The sequence below is a fragment of the Eurypyga helias genome, unplaced genomic scaffold (genome assembly GCF_000690775.1).
Source record: "Eurypyga helias isolate BGI_N326 unplaced genomic scaffold, ASM69077v1 scaffold37143, whole genome shotgun sequence".
NCBI lineage: Eukaryota > Metazoa > Chordata > Aves > Eurypygiformes > Eurypygidae > Eurypyga > Eurypyga helias.
Window position 1 is genome coordinate 1 of NW_010241224.1, and position 259 is coordinate 259.

General features: G+C 66.0%; 1 protein-coding gene across 1 annotated transcript in view; it reads left to right on the forward strand.

Moving 5' to 3' along the window:
* Positions 1-5: 5 nt before the first annotated feature.
* LOC104507424 (histone H2A.V-like) overlaps positions 6-259 on the forward strand; it is a gene marked incomplete at its 5' end in the record, with an annotated part of 569 nt that continues 315 nt past the window's right edge. The window contains 2 exons of the mRNA XM_010148696.1: positions 6-35; positions 143-257. Of these exons, the coding sequence (XP_010146998.1) occupies positions 6-35; positions 143-257 (145 nt within the window). The remainder of the gene's footprint in view (positions 36-142; positions 258-259) is intronic.

Consider the following 259-nt stretch of genomic DNA (forward strand, 5'->3'; position numbering starts at 1 on the left):
ACAGCGCCGCCATCCTGGAGTACCTCACCGCCGAGGTAGGCGCCGCCGTCGGCCTTCCTCCCGAAACCCACCCCGAAACGCAACCGTTTTCCCTCCGGGATGCCGAGCGCCTTCCCCAACGTCTCCGGTTTTTCCCCGGCAGGTGCTGGAGCTGGCGGGCAACGCGTCCAAGGATCTGAAGGTCAAGCGCATCACTCCCCGCCACTTGCAGCTGGCCATCCGCGGCGACGAGGAGCTGGACTCACTGATCAAAGCCACG